Source organism: Drosophila navojoa, chromosome 2 (assembly GCF_054131105.1).
Source record: "Drosophila navojoa isolate 15081-1374.11 chromosome 2, UAZ_NAV_1.0, whole genome shotgun sequence".
Classification (NCBI taxonomy): domain Eukaryota; kingdom Metazoa; phylum Arthropoda; class Insecta; order Diptera; family Drosophilidae; genus Drosophila; species Drosophila navojoa.
In genome coordinates, this window is record NC_142890.1 from 17,733,222 (window position 1) to 17,753,630 (window position 20,409).

A 20,409-nucleotide genomic window follows, 5' to 3' on the forward strand; every position below is an offset into this window, starting at 1 on the left:
AATTCAGAAATTATGCATATTTATAAATGCATTTTAAGGCAATACTTATGAGAACTTATGCAGATTCATATTGTCTCTAGGAACACCTATTTTTAATGCCTTTTTCTCTCGCTACATCAACACTAAGAATCTACTTATCACAATCACAATCACAATCAGGTTTTAGTTAGTTAATTATTACTATCATCGCAATTGCCTTTTGCTGGACTGCAATTCATTTGGATTTTCCAATTTCTGTATGGCTTCGCATATATGCTTCGCCTCGATGCATTTCAATTTGGCAAATTGTGTTGTGCATTAGTCGTTGTCACATTTAAAGTGCGCTTTGCCATGTGCGCTGCAATATGCAACAATAAGTGGAGTGTATCTAAAAGAATGGCTAGCCGCAATGCGTTGACTGCTGTCTAATGCATCATCCACATACACAGAGTGAGAGAGAGAGAGAGAGAGAGAGAGAGAAATGCCTGCATGCAGGCATGCATGTATGTACATGTACATGTGTATGTGTGTGGCACCCACATTTTTCTTCATCATAACTGTCAAAAACCGACAAAACCCATGGCACACAATTACAAAACATAAACAGAAAAGTTTGTAATCACAGCTGTCCGATCCGACGAACCAAAAGCCAGCCTCCCCCGCCGCCCTCTCTCCGCCTCTCCGGTAGACATACAAACACATTCATTCCTTGGCTGGCTATGACGCCTGTTGGGATAATCAGAAAACAGACAGAGTCAAGCAAAACGAATGATGACGAACAACAGCCGCAGAGATGGCAACCGAGCTGGCGACGGACGCACTGCATCATCCAGTGTTACGCATTTTATTTCTGGCTTTCCGGGCTAACAGACGTTGCCCATCATTCCAGACTTTGTCACCGTCATCATCAGCATCAGCATCAGCATCATCATCATCAGAGGGCAAAATCACATCAATGTCAGTTTGAGGTTTTTGCCATTCGGATGTCAGCTTTGCCTTTCACAGCTTTCGTTCGCATTTGGTGCCTTTTGTGTGAATGCATTCATTCGTTTTAATTGTTTAAAATGTCAACTGAAATTTAGATCGGATTGTAAGTAGTGCAAATTACTCAAATACCAGAGTTGATAGCACTCATTATACACTGGGCAACAAAGCAAAGAGAGCTATCTACGGCTGCGAAAAAATATGGCACAGCTGGCAAATGCTAGGTTTAAGAAGTTCTCCCCGATACATTAATCAATGTATTGATCTACTTTTTGCTATTATATAAGCAGAAAACAATTAATTATTGCAGTAAACAAAAATATTCATCGTTTTTATATATTTGGATAAATTCTCTAGAAAGTCGAAAAAATTCCCAAAAAAAAATAATGCAAGTGGTGCAACTGCAAAAGAAGTTTTTAATGAAGTTATTATTGCAAATATTTGTAGCTTTATATTACAAAGTAATTGTGCATGCTGATAACGCTTTATAACACTGGCTTTTTTGCTAGTCTACTGTAAAATGTTGTAAATGTTGCCTTGTTTTGATTGTGTATATGTGTAAATATATGTTTATACTTCATAGAGATGAATTATTTATATTTTTCTAGGCTGTTTTACAACACTGTTGTTATATTTTAAATTTGTAGTTTAAGCATACTCATTCCCATTTTAAATAGTTACTTAAAGAATATATTTTATAATCATAAATTTGCTGTAGTTTGAGTATTGCAAGTATTTAGTCAGATTAATAGTTTGCATCATAGTGTGTGTGTTTAAGTGAAGCCCATTTAACTGGTGATGACAGCGATACTCATCATCATCATCATCCCCATACGCAGTCATATGCATGTGACACACAAAAGTAATTTCATTTAATTGCCGCAAATTGTCACAAGAACTTGTAATTTTTTTGCTGAACACAATGCACTTGAGACTGGCTGCAGAAAAAAAATATGTTTATGTAAACGAAAGAGTGTTTGCCCCCCTGGCACGCCCTCATGCGCTGGCCAAGCGCGTGGGCGCGATTAGTGGCTTACATTTGTGAGGCTTGCCCCAATTTCATGGCATTTAATTAGCATTTTGTAATACATTCGGAATACTCGCGAGTATTCTGACTTGTCGTTGTCGTCCTTGTTGTTGTTGTTGCTGTTGTTGTTGTTGCAGTTCGTACTTTTCATTTTAATTAAATTGCTCGACTGCCCAGCGGTCGTCGCTCTGATGACTGCATGACAAATGCCGCTGAGCACTTTAATTCTGGTGTGGTCTCTGCTTGGGGCTTTATTTATGCAAATGCGATCCGGACTAATCGTTTTGGGGTCATGGGAACACAACCCCCAGTGCATACGCTAAATATGCAGCATAAAAGCTGGCGAGATAATTGGAAAAGGTTAAAAGAAAATAGCTGTGTATTTTCGATAAAAAAACTTTACGTGGATTTTTAAAATAGTTTCAGTGAATACAAAATTAGAAAAATTAATTTCAGATTACTTTTTTTAAATGTATACGTTTTTTATGCATTCCCAATAGAGCTGAATAATAATATATCATGTAAATAGTATTTAAAACGATCTAAATAAATACCAAATGGATTCAGGGTGTAAAAAAAAACGTATATATGATAAAAATATATATATATTGTTTTATCTATTATTATATATCTCCCACTCTCTATATCCCCCTCTCTCTATCCCTCGCTCTCAATTCTTCTCATATTATGTCGCGTTTTTTCCATACAAAAAAGTTTTGTTAATTGCAATATAAAGAAACATTTTGTTGTTTCCTTAAAGAGTTCTAGAGCTAACACCTTTTAGCTGTTTCTGATACCTGTAATTATAATGTGTTTCACATCTCAAGTGCACGGCGCTCTTTAATCATATCACGAGCTGAATCATTTCGTTTGGCTTGTCTCGACGCGATGACAAGCAATTAAGAGCATTTGAAGTATGTTTGTTGTATAGGTGTCGTTCGTCTTCGTCTTCGTTTGCTTCGAATACGGCGTGTTCTTTTGAGTGCCGCAACACCTGCCCATTTAGTAGACACGTGGTAAATAAATATATGTATGTGTGTGTTTTTTTTTCTTCTCTTGTTGTTGGATTTGCGTCACAGCTAAGTGCCACATTTCAACACCTTGAACAATGGCAGCCAGCTTGTTGTTATTTGCGTTTCGTAAAGGGGCAAGGCACCCACTTAACCCATTTTGGTGGCAACAGCAGCAGAGAGCCACATGTGAGGGCGCGTCCTGTGGAATTGATGGGACCCCAGATGATGGGCAGGTCGAAAATAAAACAGACCAAAGCAGAGAGAAAGAGCATGTGAAAGAGAGAAGGGGCAGCCCCTAGATACATGCGTATAACTAATGACCCGAGCGTAGACCTGATGATGACTGTGCGTCTTTTCTATTTGCCCCATGGGGCAAAAACAGCAGCAGCACTCGCTCGACTCGCTCTCCATTTATCTTTCGTTCTCTCTCTCTCTCTCTCGGTGTGCCCCATTTAATTGCCACAAATTAATTAAATTAATGAATTGTTTGCCATTGCATTTTTATGCCAGCCACTGCCCGCGAGGATTGACTAACACGAAACTAGGCTACAGTCTGGAATTGTGTGGCCCTGACTCTCCGTTGGATGACAAATGATACGCTTCGAGGCGAAATTGCAGTGATAATGCTATATTTATTTATTCATCTCATTTAATGTTCTCTGCTCGAGCGGGAGGCCTAAAAACCGTACAGGAAACGCGCAGCTGGCGAATTAATTTGATATTGCGAAAACATGAAATTAAATGCAATGATATAAATTTATATGGATGTTTGGTTAATCTATGTCACTGCTTTTATGATGCTTATAAAGTTGTTTGTTGGGGGGGCTCTAAAACAAATTCACGTAATTTTGGATCGTTACAGCCCCCCCTCATCCGCGTTTTATGAGACACTCATTGAACAAAAGGCAAATTTTAATGGAAAACGATAAATGTTTCACTCAAGTTGGACAATTTTGCCGATATATATGGGTATATATCAAGCAATGTATTTAAAGTGCTGACAATATGCAAACAACTAAACAACCAACTTGAATACCTATTCGAGTAATATTTGAAATTGCGAAAAAAAAATCTGAATAAAATGGATCAAGCTTAGTTGGCTTGCATATGCATTTAAATAAGTTCAGTTGCAATTTTTAAATTTTTATTAAAATAAAATATGAATTTTTTAATAACCAGCCATGGCGTAATCGATATAATCGTATAAATAGAATAAGGGAAATGTATACTCTTTTTAAATAAATATTATTCATTTTACCCTATCAAATTGATTGGAAAACTAGACCACAGCAAACATGGCCGCCAAAATAAAAGGGGTCAGCCCAGCATCGTATGCATCCGGAGCTTATACTTGTTGCGGCACAGTGACGCCATCTGGCGGCGATAATAAACGTTTGGATGGAACAGGGGGAAAATTTGCGTCAGCGCTCACGCCTCTGAAACAATAAATGTCATGTGGCTGACACATCAACACTTTATGTGTCGCCTTGCCATATGCCAGATGCCACGCCCACATCGTAGCATACAGCCGTCAGTGGTACAAGTTTTGCTGTCCGTCTCGCTCTCGACGGTTCACACACACACACAGATACAGTCATACAAATGAAAATCTTGCACGCTTTTAATTTCGCCTGGAAGTATGCAGCAAATGTCGGAGCGCTAGCAGCTAGAAGGCGGCTGAGCGAGTGGGCGGGCGTTTTGTGTGTCACATTTTTATGAGCGAAAGCAAAATGAAATAAAAATGATTGCCAAAAACGAAAATAAAGGATGAGACCGAGCACATAAACAAAGCAAGAGGCAAACGAAAACACCCTATAGAGAGAGCTATACAGCTGGAGTAGCCTGATAGCCCCTGTACTGGCCTGGCCTGGCCTAGCCTCCTCCCTTGTCTGTGCTACATGCTCGTCACTCACTTGGAATTTTTGCGTAATTTATATTTTGGCTGCTGTGCTTAGTGACGTCAGTGCTTTGGGGGTTGGCATTTGGGCTTCCTTCCAGTGCCAGCTCCAGATTCTGTGGGAGGGTCTGGTTCGGTCTGGCTTCTTCTGCTTTGTAGTTTATGGCTTCAATTTGCCCAAATGAGTCGTTAATTTTGACTTTTCATGTGACACCCGCAACCCACCCACCCTCGGCGAGGTCACAATGCCATGGCGACCAAGGCTCTCTTCTGGCCAGATAGACCCGACCGACCCTTTGCTGAGTTAGTTTCCCAGCCACTTTTATTGTAATTTTGTGGCCTTTAATTGAATTTTATTAGCATTTGTACTTATTATTTGCTCTTCTTGCTTTCCCCTGCTTCGTTTCTCGCTATGCACATTTAATCGTATACTTTATTTCCTTAGACATTTTCTGGGGTTTGTCGTTCTTTCCTATGTAGGGGGGGCGGAGAAGTCCTCTGGCCCTTTGTGTTCTAATAGAATATGCTATTTGTTTTGGATGAGCAATTTCGTGTGGGCTAGAGACACTGGATACTAGACGAAAAAGGCATCATGGAATTGTATTTAGTAATTACTATGATTATTTAAGTGCTGCCTGCCTGAGATATTACCAAATTTCATTTGACTAACTTTTCTCTTCTATCTTTTATCTCTTTACAGGTAAGTGCTTGTGAATGTAATTTGAAGTTGTCTAGGAATTCAAGCGTGAAATCGCTCTAAATGCTGGGGTAAGAAATGTGCCTAACTGAGTTGATCTCATAGATTTTACGAGATTACTTGGCATATTTAGGCGAACTATTTCAAAGTGGCTAAGATGGCGATGTAACTGCAATTTGTTGTCTATGAGAAAATGAGTTCTTCATTAATTTTATAAGCAATTTCCTTATAGTAAGTGGGGACTCGGCTGACAGATGAGTTTTCAGATTACTTGGTAAATTGTTCAATTAAGTTCTTTAAAGTAAAAGGGAAATTTTATCTTAGGGAAATGGATTTTCGCTGTTAAGCTTTCGCAAAGAATTATTTCTATTTTTTACCACACTTATGTCTATTTTAACAGCTTGAACAAAGATGGCAACTCTGCACATTGCATGGCCAAAAAACGTTGCTTTTACCAGTGTTGAACAACGCATTTCCCAAATGCTCCACTCTAAAAACTAAAGTGAATAGAAAACATTTGTTGCGTTTCTTCTAAGATCTTTACTACAAATCATCAAAACATAACAATATCTATATGTGTAATACTAAGTGTGAGTTTAGATGCCCGATCCAACTGCAGAGTGACTCAAGAAAGTATGCTAACTTTTCATAAGCAACTACGCAGTTTATCTCTAAATGCGATATCTTTTCGCTCGGATGCGATTCTTGCGTTTCTTGCGTGTCGTTAGCTTAACGTATCTCATTTTGCCGCTATTCTGTCCCGGACTGGTCGAGCTCGGCCGTGCTCGCTGGCGTGGTCGTGGTCGTATGGGCGTGGCCTTAGTAGGTCGCGGATAGCTGTTGTATGCAGCAGTGGGCGTGGCCTGCCAGACAGATCCGCCTGTGGGTTCGATGTTGTCATAATCGTTGTACATGCTGCCAGTGCTGCCATATTCGCTGTACCTGCTGTCCGTGTGGCCAGTGTGGCCAGTATTGCCATATTGGCTGTACATGCTGCCATAGTAGGGCGCATAGGAATTACCGTTGACTTCGTTCAGGAAATCATCCACACTGGGCACCGAACTAAGCGCATTATTTTGTCCACTGAATGCCGCGGCGCTGTCGTCCTCGTTCTCGCCCAGCTCCGCCCAGGATTTGGCTGCATTCAAATACTGCTCGTTGGGCTCATCTGGCTCCGCGTAACGCGTGTCCACCTCGTCCTGGTAATCGTCGTACTGCTCCTCGCTGTTCGACAGCAACTGCTGCGGCTTCTGCCTGGGTCTGCCCTGCGGCTTGCTCAAGTGATTGACCTTCTTGCGTTTTTGCTGTCGGCCCGCGAACTTGGCCAGATATTCGCGCTGCAGGGCAGCCATAAAGTTGTCATTGAGCAGCTCGTTGTTCTCGAGTTCCGGTTCCAGTTCCGTTTCAGTCTCCGGCTCTGCTTCCATTTCCATCTGCTGTTGCAAGCGTTGCTGCTGCGCAGCTTTGATGGATGTCAGCAACTGTTGCAGGAGTTGCTGCTGCTGCAGTGGCATAGAGCTGCCGCTGTTGCTGTTGCTGCTGCCGCTGCTGCTGCTGCTAACACTGCTGCCAAGCTTCACTGTAGCTGGCGTCGTTGGTGGCAATGTCGCCTTCAACTCCGCCGCCGCCTGCTGCTGACTGTAGTTGTCAAACAGAGCGGGCCCATACTTCGGCTTCAGTGTGGCCATCGACATGGCCATGGGCGTGTCTGCCGTGGCCATCAGTTGCTTGACGCTGGACGCCATGCCGCCGCTGCCGCTCGCCGTTGTCGTGTAGCCCAGCAGCGAGACATGCGGCTTGGCCATGGGCGGCGCGGCAACGGGCATCAGTTGTTGTGGCAGCGCCACAGGAAGGGGGAAGTGCTTGTAGACCTTGTGGAAGTGCGTGTGCTGACGCACAACATCCGGCATGTGCAGACGTATGTGTACCCTGGGCAAACAGATTAAACATTTACTTTGAATGCACTGTTTTTGTGTGTGCTTGAAAGGGGTATATTGGTTTGATCAAAGTGCAAGTAGAGCTGGAAAACTATAAAACGTAGATTCGTGTCTATTTGAGTCAGAGTATTGCAAATGAAAAGACTTGATAATAGGTATAAAGAGCTGTGAAAGTGGGGTAACTATCAATGAATGTGCATGGATAGAGTATGGAGCAGTTAGTTACAGCCGTTTTAGTAGAGCTTATTCATCTTCAATTCTTTTTTTTTTGGTTGAATATCCTTACCTCTCGCCACTGTTGCCAGCCGCTGTGTTACCTTCCAGTCTGACCACAATGAGCCACAAGATGGCGAGCGATATGCGCCCGGACATGACAAAAGCTCTCTCCTGCTATCTCTTCTTGGCGTCCTGCCGCGCTCCTGCTGCTGCTGCTGCTGCTGCTGCTTGGTAATCCTGGCGTTTGGACACGCTTATGGCTGGACAACTTATGACCGAGGCCGCTGTGGAGTTTTCCACTTTTATTGACTTTCGCGAGCGAAAAACAACAAACGAAACAGATGATGAAGCAGACAGCGAACGCACATATCACATTTCCTCAGTGAAGGAGGAGCCGTAAGGGGCATTGGGTTATCCAAGTCCAAGAGGAAGATGGAGGCGGCATCTGCTCTGCTTCACCTCACGTTTCCAGCTGCTGCACTTTTGTGAATGCAATTTTCCATTTACTTCAGTGCGTTTGTCTATGCGCGGCATCAACTATTTCGCCTAATGCTTTGTGTCATTCAATAGCAGCGAAGAGAGTGCCCCTCCCATGCTCCCGCAGCCCCTGCTGGGGCCCATTGAAAACGCATGCGTAACGTTTTCAATTTCATTGCAGTTCATGTTCCTCTCTGCTGTGCTTTTCCTTACTTGTTTCTGCTTTTCGCTGCACAGTCTCAGCTCAACTGTCTCGTTCATCGATGCCATAAAAGTGAATAAACCCGAATGAAACCCAGAGACAAGTCCAAACCAAAGACCTTGACAATAACAGCGAATGGCAGGCGGTGGAGAAAAAAGGTCGAAATTGCTTGATAAAATCAGAAAGGTCAACAATTGAAAGGACAGAAACTGTAAGAAAAGCTTCAAGTTGCTTTTCTAGGTAATATTAATTGACAGGCGAAAGAAAAATTTGAGAGATTAGAAACAGGAGACATGGAATACAACAACATACAACATTTAATTGAAGAGATCTACAAGTTTTTAGTCAAGCCTTGCAGAAAATCTGCGCTCATTTTCATTTCAAGCTGACCCGCAAATCTACAAATTTGTCCTTCATTTTCAATTGGCGTAGAATGCGTTACGTTCGTAGTCTTTCACAGCGTAAACAGCTTGTTCCGGCTTACTTAACCTTGGTTATGTGCCAAAAAAATAGCTTGAAAATAGCCAAGAGAAATAAAAATAAAAGAAAAACGAATTTTCATGCGCTTTTCCAAGTCACTAAACAGCAAAATGTAAGCGGGGCAAATCAGCCGAGGCGAAGGGGTGCGGTAAGGTGCAAATCGTCTGCAAGCAACGCATTTCTGGCAACACCCACGATAAGGAAACGTCTGTTCAAGGTTGGTTTTTACTTTGGTGATTTTCTTCCGAAAAGAAAAACGAAAACTCCTCCTAACAAAAAGTAATGCGACGAATGAAAGTGTTTTGCCTTGGCCAAGGATAACCACACAAGAAACGCTTAAGAAAACTTTAAAGATGGCGCTGGCTGGCATTGAAATGGAGTGGAAAAGGGTTTTCCCACAAAAATGGCACTGCTCAGGCAAGAGGTGGGCAAAAACTGAAAACTAAACGTTCCAATGGCTTTTTCCACTTATATCATGCGGCTGCTGCTGCTGCTGATGATGATGATGATGATGGTGTTGTTGCCTGAGCTATAATAATAAAAATAATAACGATAATGATAATAATAATGCGTGAAAAATATGCTTCCAACAGCAAGAAGACGTGGAAGCAGCATAAACAGAACATATACACCGTTAAATGCCCGGCTTGTTGCTTCTTATGCTTACCTTTTTCTTGGTGCAGGCAGCTGGCCAGACGTGACACGCAGCAGATAAAATAGGAAAAGAGAAAAAGAGGAAAGGGGAAGAGGAAGCGACGGCGTTGGGGAAAAAGAGGTTGAGAAAATGTGCTTTGGCCAGATGGTAGCGAGTGTGAAGGCAGAAGCGTAAAGATTAACAAGTCATGATTATTAGAGCCGAGATGTTGTCGTGAGAGTGGCGGAGGCGCAACAGCGGGGGTAATTCAAGAAAAAATAGTATAAAAGAGTTGGAGCAGAATGTGTTGAAAATGATTATAAAGTTACGAGCAGCGAGCCGTTGATTGGCTGCCTACCTCAGGCTGACCTTTAATTTGAAGTGGTTTGCCAGGCAACATGTCTCCCCCTGGTCACGTAAACATGTCTGTATGCATGTTGCGTGCTCAACATTTGACCCGCACAGCAGCAAATGCAGCTTGTTGCTGGCAGCGTGTTTCTCACACAATGCGAACGATGACACGCAACATTTGCGGCTGGCAACATGAGCGATTGCAACATCGCACGCTATACACACGCACAAGTGCATGCTGTCAACATGTTGCAAAGCTGACCTTGGCCTAGGCACTGCCCAAGCAGCAGTTGATCATGCGCTCTCTTCGGCTCGCTCTGTCAACATGTTGCCTGGGCAACTAGTTCAAGCTCATGTTAATGACTCTTCTTCGATGTTGCCGCTCTCTCGCTCTAGGTCATTGTCTTGTGCAGTGTCTTTGTGTGTGTGTGTGTGTGTGTAAAGCTACGCTCATGTAAAGCTGGAGTCTGTTGTTGTTTTACGTTTTCGTTATTGTTGTCTGCCTTCTTTTTTTTTTTTTATTTTTATTCAGCATGCTCAGTGCTCGATGTCGCACCGTCTCGCTCTGTTGTTGTTTCGTTACGCATTTGCGTTCAGTTTTTAATTGTTGTTTATTTTCGCGTTTGGCTTTTTACCATTACTTTAAACACTTTTATTGCGCTTCATCATCATCGTAATGTTTAATGTTAAATGTTAATGTTAATGTTGTTGGTAATGGTCATCATCAGTTACGCCCCTGGGTCATTGGCATCTGCCGGTCAGTTGGCTGCTTACTTAAGTCGGCTTCCCTTTCCCTAGCCTCTTCTCTATCTATCTCTGTCTTCTCTCATACGCCCTTTAATTGCAATCGTGAAAGCCAAACGCGCAGCCTGGTCGTTGGATTACCAGCAGACAATTGTGTCGAGTAGTTGTTGTTGATACCCTGTAAAGCATTTTCTAAAGTGTATGTTATGCACTGTTATTTTTCCTATGCAAATAATGCATCAATAAAATAAAACATTGTTTATTTACATTTAATATTTTATTAACTATGATTTGTTTTTTTATTTTTTTGCAGGGTATCGCTTAGCCTTGCCTACTCATGGCAGTTATTTATTTGTATTGTTTTGATGATGTCACGTTGGGTGTAGCTGACAATGTTTCCTATGGCTTCCTGTCTTTACCAACTTGTTGCTATTGTTCTTCTACATGTTGCTGTGCCGTTGCGGTTGTTGTTGTTGTTGCTGTTATTTAGTATTACATTTGTTGCTGTTCTTGTTGCTGTCATGTCCGGCGGCAAAAGTTTGTTCCCCACTCTCTTTCGGTGCTTGTTGCTGTTGACCAATTATTTTCTACAGGCCATGGGGGAAAATGCCTACAGAAATTCTTTGGGTTCTATATATATAGATATGTATGTATTTATGCTGTATTCTCTGTATCGTTGTTGTCATTGCCGAGTTATTAGCCATCATTAAAAGAATACCGTTACACACAATCATTTAACAGTAAGCGAACAGCAACAAGCACAGTTTTTGTTGTTGTTGTATAGGAATTCCTGTTATTCTTTCCTTCCTCTGCTCTCCTCACTTGCTTTTATTGAAAACGATTTGCATTAGTAAAGAGAGATGAAAAACTGGAAAAATTACTTTCAAAGCAGAATGAAACTACTTGAGTAATTACAATCGATAGCAATAAATTTTGCAGCTCTAGCTTACCACTTTGATTTGGCTTTGGTAAAAAGTTGGCCTCTAATGAAAAAGTTCTTAAAACAATTCATTTACAGTTAGAGTGGAATATAAAATGAGAGAATGAACAGTTTGATTATTCTTTCTGTATATAAACAAAAAATAGTGAGTCAAAGATGATGCGAAATAAATTGCTGCAAATAATAGTTTTTAGCCAGCGAAATAATATGGTTTAGTATCTACTATTAAATTTTTTTTTCCAAGCTATTCTCTATCGAACTCCAAGTGGAACTTTCACCTCCTTTATAAAGTTCTGGCACGTTCGACGCGCAAAACTTTGCCACTCTTTGCAACTGGAATTGCAACTGCCACAATTTGGTTTTGTAATTTTTTTGTTTGTTTGTGCGCTTCCTGGTTCTGCAACTCCGCTGAGATTTGCAATGCCAAACAGGCATGGCCCAGACATGATCTCCATAAATACATTCAAATACTCGTATGTCTCAGAGACTGGTTGAGCTTTCTAGTCTCTGAGTTCTTCTAAATGATGTCAGCTAAGTAGAATTTTTGTTTTTTGCTTTGCCGGTTTGAGTTGCAAGTTTCTGGTTTTTCCATAACCACGATTTTCTTTTTGAGCCGGAGAGAGAGAGAGAGAGAGGCAGATTTTGTCTTGGTGTTTCATTCCACTTTTTCTATACTCAACAATCCGAAATCGGCCATTAATACGATTAGCATTTTGATTGGCGATTATTAATATGGCTTTGATTTGCCTGTTGGCATTTATTGTGGCAAGTTCATTGAACGAATGAAAGAAATCATTTGGCAGTTAATAACGACGCTTCTTCGCTCTATTGGCGCTCTATTACTTCAACTCCCTACCGTTTGTTATGGCCGCACTCTAATGACTTCCCAAAGTTGATTCGATTCGCTTCGATTCAAGTGGCCCAACGAGAGCCCGGGTCCGAAGAGCGTATGTGCGTGCGTGCCGCTAATGTGAATTTGATTAATTTAATTAATAATATAAAAATTTATGAATATCTATCAACTATATGTGTGTATTGAAATTATACTAATCGTTCAGCTACAACAATGAGAGAGGAGGAGAGCTGGGAGTTTTATTCATTTGGTCAGCGCCGCCAGCCAAATGTTTACCCGAGTGTTAAACTGTTGACATACTCTCATAGATATTGTCATGACCTCATCATGTAGGAGAATAGAATACGGTTTTGGTTGGAGAAATGCTTACGTTTGTGTATGGACATATAAAGCCGATTACGTCAGTCATTTCTCATTATGTACTGTGGTTCTGTGTGTGTGTGTGTGTGCGTGGGCATTGTATGTTGTTTAAGTATTATTTACACAAAGAGCTTATTGTTGAATAAACAATAAACTGAACTGATATGATGGAGAACTAAAACAAAGATATTATATATATTTATAATAAAACAACATAATGGAATATTTAAGAAAGTAAACCTTAACCTAAAATTTCTTCTTTAATCTTAATCCACTTCAATTTTTCGCACTCTCAAATTGTCTTAGCTCTTTTTTTCCCACATTACATTCTTAACCCATTCATATATTTATCACTTCATTCAGTCTGATTTTATCTCAAGTCATTGTATGCTCTACTCCTCGTCTTCATTCTGTTCACTGATTGCTTCACATTTGCATTCCTGTTCGCAACTTCCATGCACTGATTGGCCCATTAACGCGGCCTGTTCCGAATAGACGTCGACATTATTTCCGAGGCATTTCCACCAAACACGTGCAGCATTTGCATTCAATGAACTCCGCACTCAGCCATTTGCCGAGTGTAAATGTTAACCCATTAGAGGAGCCAGTCAGGCCCCCCCTCGGCTGCCGCTCGAGCTGATCAAATTTGACGCCCCTTAGAGTTGTCAACGTCGTCGCACATTTTCCACTCGGTTGCGTCTTGCAGCGTGGACAAAAGTCACATTAGATCAGTTCATAATGAGGCAACAATCTTTTCTGTAATACACTGAAAGTTAAAAGTTGAGTGAAGTCGACTTAAAAAAAAAAACTTATATAAAATAATAAAGTAAATAAATTAATAAAAAATAAATAAATAAATATATAAAAAAAATTACAAAAACAAATAATAAAAGAATTAATAAAAAATATAATAAATAAGATAATAGAAAGAATATATAAAAGCATTAAAAATGTTAATAAAAAATAAAACAAACACATATTTAGATACACATTCAATAAATTTAAATAAATAAAAGTGAAAAAAAAATTTAAAACAAACATTTATAAAAAAAAAAAATAAAAAAAAAATTTTAAAAAATAATAAAATAAATAAATAAAAATAAATAAATAAAATAAATAAATAAAATAAATAAATAAATAAAATAATTATAAAAAAAAATATATAAAAAAAATATATTAAAATATAAATAAAAATATATCAAAAAAATATATAGAACAAAAATTATAGAAAAGAAATTTTAAAAAATAATTTACAAAAAATAATTAAAGCAAAAAAAAAAAATTATTTTAAATGTTTGTTTTTTTTTTTTATTATTCCAAAAATTATAGTATAAATAAATGGGAATGACATCAATGGAATTAAATCAGCTGCATTGTGTGTAACACAAATATATTAGGAATGAAGAAAGTCAGGTGCTCTCAGAGTTTTTATGAAAAATATCTCTAAAGAGCGTACAAAATGAGCTAAAAGTGCTTTTCTCTTGTCCGCTAGTTTTTAATGGTAATTCGCTGATGCTTTAATAGCAACGCTTGAGGCCGCGTTAGATCTTTGATGATAAGATGTGCCACTGAGGCTGGCAGAAAAGAGTGATATAAAATTATACAATTGTATAGGCAGGTATTTGTAATTATTCAGCACATCAATCAAATTATGGCGTGAAAATGCTCGCAAGTAATTGGAACTTGGAGAGCTTGAAAAACCAGTTTCAGCTGTGTCAATTCTCATCAGCACTTGATTTGTCACTTCAATGGACACACACACACACACATACACATGCAGAGAGAGAGACATACATACATTGGGTGCACATACTCATGCCATTTTTCACACCTCATCATTGCTCTCTTTTTTCTATGTACTTGCTATATGGTTTGTCGGCAAAGTTTTTTGATATCACGAGCGTGGCTTCACCATGACTGTTGGTCGACCAAGCAGCTGATAGACAAGTGGGGGGTGCCAAGGGACGCTGCTTGGGGAGAGTTAGACTGAGTCTGGGTATGGCCAGAGGTCTGAGTCTGGGTGTACAAGTGTCACCGTATAAAAGTCGAATCCAGTGTGCCGCCCCTCCTTCGCTCATCAACGTGTCCAGCACTTGAGTGTGAGAACGTGAATGTGTCTGGACAGTGAACGCTCCTATGCGAGCAGCGCCGAAGATGCCCTCTACTGAGCGCCCCCTCTTCCTGCGCCTCTCCAGTGTCATTCACACTATGGCGGCGGCGGCGGCGGCGGCTTTTTCGACTTTTTTCTTCTACTCTCAGGTTGGTTTTTTTTTTTTTTTTTTTCTTGTCGTCGTGTCGTGTGTGTTTTGTGAGTTTTTAGCAAACTCATTTATGTAGTTTTCGTTACTTGTTTACTTAAAGTTCAAGTCGAGTGTTGTTTTTACAAATTGTTAGACACATGAGTGTGCTCTCTCCTGCTCTCTGACTCTCTCATTCTCATTCTCACTCTCACTCTTTCTCCGTCGCTTCTCTCAGTTCTGTGAGTGTGTGTTACAGTAAAGCAATGCAGACAGCTGAAAGGAAACGAACGACCTGGTTGAACAGCAGCCGGTTCTATGTATGTCTCTTCGTCAGGAACAGCTACATCCACAGCCAAAGCCACAGCTACAGCCAGTGTCACAATCACATTCACGAACATTTTGTACTCACTGTTCTTTTTGGTGCCCCTTTGATGTTGACCCTAGTTTTAATGTGCTCCCTTTGTTTTTTAGTTGGGTTCAGTTTGGCTTTCCAACTGGATTACTGACGAGTTTTGTTATCAAAGTGGAAGGAAGTGCTGCCCTGGCACTGCATTTGAATAGAAACGGGAAATTAGTTGGTATTTAAAATGAAATCGGTGTTCAGTTCACTCTCAGGGCTAGTCGAGGGGCGGAAGAGCCAAGGATTATAATTATATATAGCAATATTATATTTGTGTGGATACCTATGAAGATTTTATATATCATTGACTTATACAGATAGTACTCATTTTTGTTAGTATTATTTTTTATTTATATTTTTAAATTATTTTATTTAAGATGTCAATTTAATTCAATTTTGTATTATAATTTTGCCGATGTTAACTTTTAGAACTTGAACTTGCATTCAAAGTCAATATTTAGCTCTTTAGAGAATTTAGTCTCTCAACTTATGTCTCTCTGCACTAGCAACAAAATGATTTGACCTCTTGCTTGTGTCGCAAATGAACACAATTTTCAGTCGACCATCCTCAGGGACTGCATTCAAAAGGATTATATACATCAAATACAATTATAAAACTATTAAAAGCAAAATCTCAGCTTCGTCAGTCAATCAGTCAGTTAGTCAGTCATTCATTTTGTCCTGCTGTCAGCAGCACGCAGCAGGCAAAAGATTTCGCTCAAAACTTATGCTGCCCTCTCATGTAGTGCTGCTGTTGCTTCCGCTCCTGCTCTTTCTAGTCTGCTCTGCTGTATTTTTCCATTAAGCTGGTCATCAGACGTTACAAATTAATTACATTCGCAGTGAGCCCTACTCGCTGTGCCGTTCCATTTCGTTCCATACCCGGACTCTGTTCGCTCCATTAAAACTAAAAAATGCAATTACATATAGCGCCTGGGGGTATGCAATGAAGCAGCAGGAACGCAGGAGCTGGCAAGGACATCAGCGCCAGCATTGCGTCGCATTTGCCGCCAGGCTATTCCTGGCTTGGCCATTGAATTTGGTCAACAAATAAGCGCAGGCAGGAGCAATAAGGCAATGCACGAGTGGGGGATGCGGCTGTGTGTGACCACCAACAGGGAGCAGGGATAATTCGGCTTGAAAATCGTAATGAGATTGTGCGAAACATTTTTAATTTCATTTACTGCCAGTGGGCAACAGCTCTTAGCGGGCCAAGCAATTTGGCCTTTGATATCAGAGCACAGAGATCAGAAAAACGTAACAAGATATTTTGATTGCGAATCAGAGATGTCAATTATGAGTGTCATTGTGATAAAAGGAAAAAGATTTTAAGCTAATAAATCTACAATTTGTTCATGAATATTATCGATCAAAATTTTATGCAAATATTCAAGTATTCCAGAGAACAACAACAAATTAAGCCACAGCGAAAGTAGGAATTATTTCAAGTAGCATACCCAAACCCATATAGGTTATATATGTATATCCTAGTATATGTCTTTTATTTCTATCACATGCTTGTCTTGTATTTATGTAGTAAATTCCCATAGATTAAATTGTATTAAATCCGAAGGAATTCTGTTTTAACCTCCAATAATATGTTACACCAAAAATGTAACATTCCATCCAACGGCAGCTCACATGATGCTAGCCCTTACAGTAGAGTACCCTGTAACACCTCCTGCAACGTCTTGTTTTCCTTTACCTCGACTTCGCCTGCATCTTTGCCCATTCAGCTGCAGTCAACTGCAAATTGAAAGAAAATAACTGGCTCTATCGCTCGGAAGAAGGGGGATTTCTACTTTAACCTCCTCATACCAGCGAGCTCCGGTCCTGTTGTGCAGATAAGACAAAATGACAACGTCTGACGTCGCGTCCGAAGCCGACAAAGTGACGACACTTGTGGCCCTGTGTCGACTCCATAACCGTTGCCCCCTGCCACGTCTGCCTGTTGCTGCTGCTCCCCTCTATTCCTCTACCCCTCTCCCCTTCTCCCACTGTCTGTCTTCTGCTCTGCCAGTCCCTGTGGTTGTTGCTGTATACGAGTTTATCTTTTTGAGTTTATTATCATTATACAACCATATGGCGAAATATTCAGCAGGAGGCTGTGGATAAGCAGAGGGAAGGGGCAGACGGTAGGGGCACAGTTTGACGTCAGCCCCGTCAGACAGGCGCCAAAATTGTTGCGCTACATGAGCGTCCTCTCAGCGAAATACACTTGACAAAAATGTGTTGACTCGAAACTATGTTTAGTATATAATGGAAAATATATACACATATAATGGAAATCAAGAAATTTGGTATATGTATATAAGAGTATGGATAACTTAACTAAAGAAAATAGACTTTTCTTTGCATATAACATGGACGATTTTTTCAAGTGTTTGTCTATGATTCTTTCAGGACCTCTGTATAAAAGGTATATGCCCGTCATCAGCTGCGTCATTTTTAACCCTATTATTATCGTTATAATCGTCATTATTGTCTCCATTGTCATCATTATCACTGTTGGCGTTATCTGCATAAATGTTGGGTCACACTGAATGCCGCGTTAACTGCCAGCTCATATTTTGCATGCTTTTAATAGGTTGTGTATAGCGGTGTGTATGTGTGTGTGTGTGTGTGTGTGTGTGTATCGCGGTGGGTATTGGGGGCTTGTCTAAGGGGGAGCGCTGTGGCTTGTCACGTTGCGTACATTTTCTAAAACGTTTTTGTGCAAATGTGGCGCAAATTTCTCTGCGCATTTCTTTCAACTAACCGAAACCCTCTGCGCCCTTTCGCACAACCCCCTGCTTGGGGCGTGTGTTTTCATAATGCGCCATAAAGTATGCAATGTTATTTTGCGCTTGATGAATTTTTCCACGTTGTACAGTTTTAGATGGTCGTTGCTGTTGCCGTTGTTGCTACTGTTGTTGCTGTTGTTGCAGCCAGCAGTGTGGCAGGTAATTCGCATAGTGTGTTGCAAAGTGAATTCCACCCAGCAGCACAAAGTAAATTAATGTGCAACACTTTTTAGATGAGTACACGCGAAAATCCTTTGAGTGGACTTTTGTAAAAACCCGCTGATCCTGGCATTTACGTGTGGCCCCCAAACGCGGCTAACACTTGTAAATGCTTAAGTAATTTGTGGTAAATGATATTACATGGATTTTAAAATACTTTTAGGAAAGAGGTTAATGAGATTTTGTCGCTAAATCCATTGAGGAAAGTTAATTGATATTTGGTTTCCCGATTGTGATGGGTCGACTTTTCTCTTACAATATATTTTATTGGAAAGCATATTGATTGCTTTTGTAGTTTGTTGTACAGTTCTTCCTATCTCAAGCTCCTGCTAACTTCTCATTTATCTTTTTAAATCTCGTTTCCTTAAATTCTCAGAGTTATTTCGGTTTCCATATTCACCTCTCTTTCTCTATATTTCTTTTTCTTTCGCCTTATCTTTCTATCTCTCTTTGCTCTTCTTATATATGTTTTCCACTTTCATCTTATCTCTCTCTATCTTGGTAACTATTGTACCTTTTCTCTCTCCTTCTCTTTCTCATAGCTCTATTATTTGTCCGTCATTCTCGTCTCTAGGATATTCATTTACTAATTGGAATGAGCTCAGTTACCATCTGCTGCAGCTGCAGCGTACTCACTTTTCCAGTATTTCTTTTCCATCGTATTCGTAAACGTTTTTATGCCACCAATAGAAACGAGTGCTACTTCAATCTCTATTATATAGTGGCTGCTAATGGTTTCATTGCCATACCAGAAAACCACCATCTTCGACTAGCACTTACGATCTCGAATTCCAGTAAATGTCATGTCGGTTGCTACGTGTCATTTGCCAGCACAGGGCGACAATTTGCCAAAAAAAAAAAAAAAAGAAAGAGGAAGAAAAATATACGCAAGCAAAGTAAAAGTAGGGAAAAGCAAAGTAGAAAAGCTAAAAATAAAGTCGATGTTTAATGGCGCACAAAACACGCCGTAATGAAAATGGCAAAGTGCAACCAGAGAGAGAGAGAGAGAGAAAGAGAGAAGCAGAGAGAGTGAGATAGAGAAAGAAAGAGTTTCGAGAAGGAGCTTGGTTGGCAATGCAAAGTTATTTGATTAAGTCACTTACAAGCTGGATCCTTAGCGAACGAAAGACTCTGAGCGAAAGTAATGCCACTCAGGGTTGGCCAACGCCATGTAATATTGACATATTGAACAAACGTGCGCCAAAACCGCGCCAAGTGCAACAAAGCTGCCCGAAGAATGGAGAAAACGAGTGAAACTCTCGAGCAGGCGACCGAGCAGCCAGCCAGACAGACAGCAGGCAGACAGGCAGACAGGCAGGACTTAAAGGACTAAATTCATATTAAAAGTACGCGCAGACATGACAGCGGCAAAAGCCAGCCAAATGGTAGCTACAAAACCGAATAGCAAAACCAAAAACTGTGAAACACCAAAAACCCCTAAAAACTCCCCAAACTCAAAGCCAGCCAGGCTGCAAGTGCAAAAATTCTAAAATATATTGCACGGGCAGCAGCCCCAATCTCGTTCCCTTTCTTTCTCTCTCTCTCTCTCTCTCTTTCGTGCAACATAGACGCACGTACAACAGGCTGCGATGCTCATGACCCCCAACCCCCCCGTTTTTGTTGAGTGCCTTGCGTGGCAAGTAACCAACGTCGAGACACATTTTCTAATAATGTTTCAGCGTCACGTATTAATGCGTTTGTTTGTATCTTCATTTTACCCGCTGGCATTTTAATGTATTTATTTTTTCTATCCCATGGCCGCTCCTCATTCTATCTATCTCGCTTGCTCTATCCGTATTCCGCTCGCCTCCCTAGCTCCAGAGAGTCTCTCAGTTTTCCTCTTGGGAAGTTTGTCATGTTTGTGCATGCGACACACTCGCCGGGTTAATAATGAAGTACGTTTACGTGTAAACTCTATTCTAATATGTATGCTAAAAGCTTTGAACAGGCAACAGACACCCTAGCACTACCAGCTC

At 40.5% G+C, this 20,409-nt stretch overlaps 2 protein-coding genes across 8 annotated transcripts in view; one reads left to right on the top strand and one right to left on the bottom strand.

Moving 5' to 3' along the window:
- pum (pumilio) overlaps positions 1-20,409 on the top strand; it is a 204,546-nt gene that overhangs the window by 72,682 nt on the left and 111,455 nt on the right. The window lies entirely within an intron of this gene.
- On the bottom strand, positions 6,121-8,398 carry LOC108660081 (uncharacterized). Its single transcript, XM_089264820.1, has 2 exons — positions 7,821-8,398; positions 6,121-7,526 (listed from the first exon to the last, which is right to left on the bottom strand). Exons 1-2 carry the CDS (start codon positions 7,904-7,906, stop codon positions 6,269-6,271), a joined length of 1,344 nt encoding a protein of 447 aa, XP_089120946.1. The 5' UTR covers positions 7,907-8,398; the 3' UTR covers positions 6,121-6,268.